This window comes from Pteropus vampyrus, unplaced genomic scaffold (assembly GCF_000151845.1).
Source record: "Pteropus vampyrus isolate Shadow unplaced genomic scaffold, Pvam_2.0 Scaffold15, whole genome shotgun sequence".
Taxonomy (NCBI): domain Eukaryota; kingdom Metazoa; phylum Chordata; class Mammalia; order Chiroptera; family Pteropodidae; genus Pteropus; species Pteropus vampyrus.
This window is the reverse complement of record NW_011888796.1, coordinates 2,090,974-2,094,188: the sequence shown is the minus strand read 5'-3', so window position 1 is coordinate 2,094,188 and position 3,215 is coordinate 2,090,974. Positions and strand designations below refer to the sequence as shown.

The 3,215-nt window shown below is 52.4% G+C and overlaps 1 protein-coding gene across 3 annotated transcripts in view; it reads left to right on the top strand.

The window, feature by feature from the left end:
* Positions 1–729: 729 nt before the first annotated feature.
* The window catches only part of PLEKHH1 (pleckstrin homology, MyTH4 and FERM domain containing H1), a 24,785-nt gene continuing 22,299 nt past the window's right edge, over positions 730–3,215 (top strand). For 2 of the 3 annotated variants that reach the window (XR_002778720.1, XM_023526905.1), the window contains exons 1-2: positions 730–832; positions 922–1,682. Coding sequence is in view for 2 of the 3 variants with exons in the window: in XM_023526905.1 (XP_023382673.1) it covers positions 930–1,682 (753 nt within the window). In the remaining variant the exon portion in view is untranslated. The remainder of the gene's footprint in view (positions 833–921; positions 1,683–3,215) is intronic. The other variant, XM_023526906.1, reaches the window with a different exon arrangement.

The following is a 3,215-nucleotide window of genomic DNA, read 5'->3' as shown; positions in this document are numbered from 1 at the left end:
CTCACACCTGCAGGGGGTTGTTGGCTTATTTTGCCTCCCATCCCCTTCTGTAGACGCACATCTCAGGTCACCTGTTAGACTACAAGTCCTTGGGGACAGAGCCGATGCCTCTATATTGATCGGCCCTGGCCCCTTGCTAAAAGCTGTGTTGGATTTCATTTAAAAGAAAATGCAGCAACCATGAGAATGGATCTCATAGACATGACATTGATGAGAAGAAGCCAGATGCAGAAGGACATACTGTATGAGTCCATTTATATGAAGTTCAGAAATGAGCACAGCTCACCAATGGGTATAGGGATTCATCCGTAGATGGTAAAACTCAGAAAGCAAGGGAGCGAGTCTGATAAACTTAGAAGAGCCATTGAATCTGTGGGGGGTGATTGGGAAGGGGCAGATTCGGGGTTGTTGGGAGTGCTGGCAAATTACTTAACCTGGGTGGTGGTCACATGAGGATTCATTTCAGCATCATTTGTTAAGCTGGTCACTGCTGTGGTATGTAGTTTTCTGTGTATGCGTTATATTTCACAATTTTAAAAAGCTTAAAAATAACTAGGAAAAATTCAGGGTTGCTAAATGGGATTCTATGTCAACCCAAACTCGTTAACACAGAGGGAGAGAAGAGGTCAGGGTCAGCACATGTTCTTTTTTGAAGATTTGATCTTAAAAAGGGATTTTAATCTGATTTTGAATTATATATCTAAACATGTAAGCCGAATATTCTAAATCTTCCTTTTTCTTCTTGCCTAGCTTGAGATAGAGAATCAGCACCTGAAAAGCTGTAATCAGCACCTGGTGGAACAGGTGGGAGCCCTTCAAGATGCTCTAGAAGGTAAATGAGTAAGTGTGTGTGTGGGGGGGGGCGCATGTGGGGCTGAATTGAGGGAGCTCTCAATATGCCTGTTTTTGCCCTAACCATAGCTCTTCAGATGGCACCTTCAGGGAAGCTGCTGGTGGCCTCCCAGGAAACCCCAGGGCAGGATGCTGTTTCTTCAAGGCCAAGAGCACAGCTGATGGGGCGGGACAGTGGTCCTCATGCCCAGGGTGCCCTGAAGGCAGTTCTGCCTGCACCTTCTCCGGGTTCTCTGCAGAGCAAGGACTGTGCCCCTAAAGTGGGAAGCTCCTTAGAGGAGTCCAGTTCCATCATGGTCCATCCTGGGGAAATATCAGAGGCCAAGACCCTGCCACCTCGTCTGGGGAGAGAGGGTGCTCCCAGCCAGCTGTGCATGAAGACTCACAGCCCCAGACATCATTTGGCTTCCTGGGATGAGGGCCTGGTCACTGCTGAGGGAGGGACGGTCCCTGGGACAAAGACCTCTACCAGGGAAGGTGGCCCCGGCTGCAGCCTGACCCTGCCGAAGGTACGGGCTCCCAGCACCCCCCGGGACAGTGTCCAGCTGGCCAGGCGGCACCACAGCCAGCCCCAGGTAGGGCCTGGGCACTTCAACCACGTCGTAAGCATTGAGATTGGGACCCTCTCAGCCCTCTGCCCCTCCGGCCTTCCCAAGGTGGAAGCCCGAGTTGAGGTCCGGGAGGAACCAGAAAAGATGGAGATGGAGGAGCCACCCCCAGCCTGGAGGAAGGAGGAAAGAGAGAACCCAAAGGCGCCTGGAGCTGAGCTGGAGGAAGTGGATTTGGGGAGCAAACCACCCACACCCCCCCTGCACCGGTTTCCATCCTGGGTAAGAGTCTGCCCGGGTGCCGGGCAGAGGGTGTGACCGCTCATGAAGCATAGCCACACACTGAGCATGAGACAGGGCTGTCCTCTTTGTGATACCTCTGGGCAGTGGGTTGCACCGAACCTGCCAGACCACCCAACCGGCGAGGGGCAGAGCCAGGATTTGGAATGGTTGGATGGTGGCTGGCTGTCATCCTGAGCAGGCACTCACCGTGTGCCACACAGCAAGCTGGATGCTGCGTGCACATTTTCTTCTTTAGTCTTCATAACTCTTTGAGGAAGTGCAGTGTGCTGGCTGGCTAAGAGCACAGGTCCCAAAATCAAACCACTGGGGTTGACCTGCCAACTCTGTGACCTGGGGCAAGTCACTAAACCTCTGTGCCTTGATTTTCCTATCAGCGAAATGGGGATAGTAGTACCTCTTTTACAGGGTTAATGTGTAACTAGTACTTGCAGTAAGAAGTGGCATGTAAGTGTTGGCTATTATTATTTTTGAGCCTTAGCTCCCTTACTTGTACCATTGGATAAAGTGACATGCTGTCTGGTAAAACTGCTTCAGAACCAATGAACTGGGTGAGGATACTGATGAAATAAGACCAGCATTAATCTTTGTAGAGCCAGATAATGGATACACGAAGTCATTCTTTAGTCTTTTCTTTCCGCTTTTGTGTCTATTTGACATTTTCCATGATAAAAAGTTAAAATGAAAAGGAGGGCAGGGTGGGTGGGCATTAATAAGGTTGCACAGGTCAGTGGTGAGGGTAAGATGAGATCACGGAAGTCGAGTGCTTAGCAGGGAGTCTGCCACAGGGCAGGACTTTTTGCCCATGCAAGGAGTTTGGTGCTATTTTGCTTTACAGAATAGGAAACTCCTGTCCCCACAGACTTAGTTACTTGTTCAAGGTCACGTAGTACATAGTGAGGGGCCAGGCTTTAAATGAAGGCCCGGCTGTCCCCAGAGCCCAGCTCTAACTCTCCAGCTGTGTCCTCCCTCTTAGGGGACATCAGAGAGTAGCTGTCAACCTCTTGTGGTCTGACCCCTGGATGTTGCTGTGGCATGAGGCCGTGCTGCGCGGGACGCATGAGTGTCAGGCTCCTGGCAGCACAAGGAATAGGGCGCTGGGGGCGGCACCACCCTGTACCTCTGCCTGGGATGCCCAGCTTTTCAGCAGCACTTTCCAGAGTCTCCTTTTGAAATGCTGTTAGTCCGGGAAGCCTCACCACCAGGCTCATGGGCCCCATCCTTATCAGTGATCGCTGCAAGGGGACCTGGATGACCTGAGTGCACAGCCACACCTGGGGGGGAGGGCTAGGAAGTCCCCCAAGGCCAGCTAGTCTTCAGGCCATAGGTTGGTGGCCTGTCCCTGAAGCCCCAGAGTCATGGGAGGGCCACAAGTGCTGCCACTGGAGAGGAGGGGTAAGGGTGGGGGGCACGGGGCGGGGAGGGGGGGAGGGGGTTAGACAAAGCACACAGGGACAGGTGGGGCAAAGATGGAGAGGCTTTGAAAACAGGAGAAGGGCCATCAGAACCATCCCC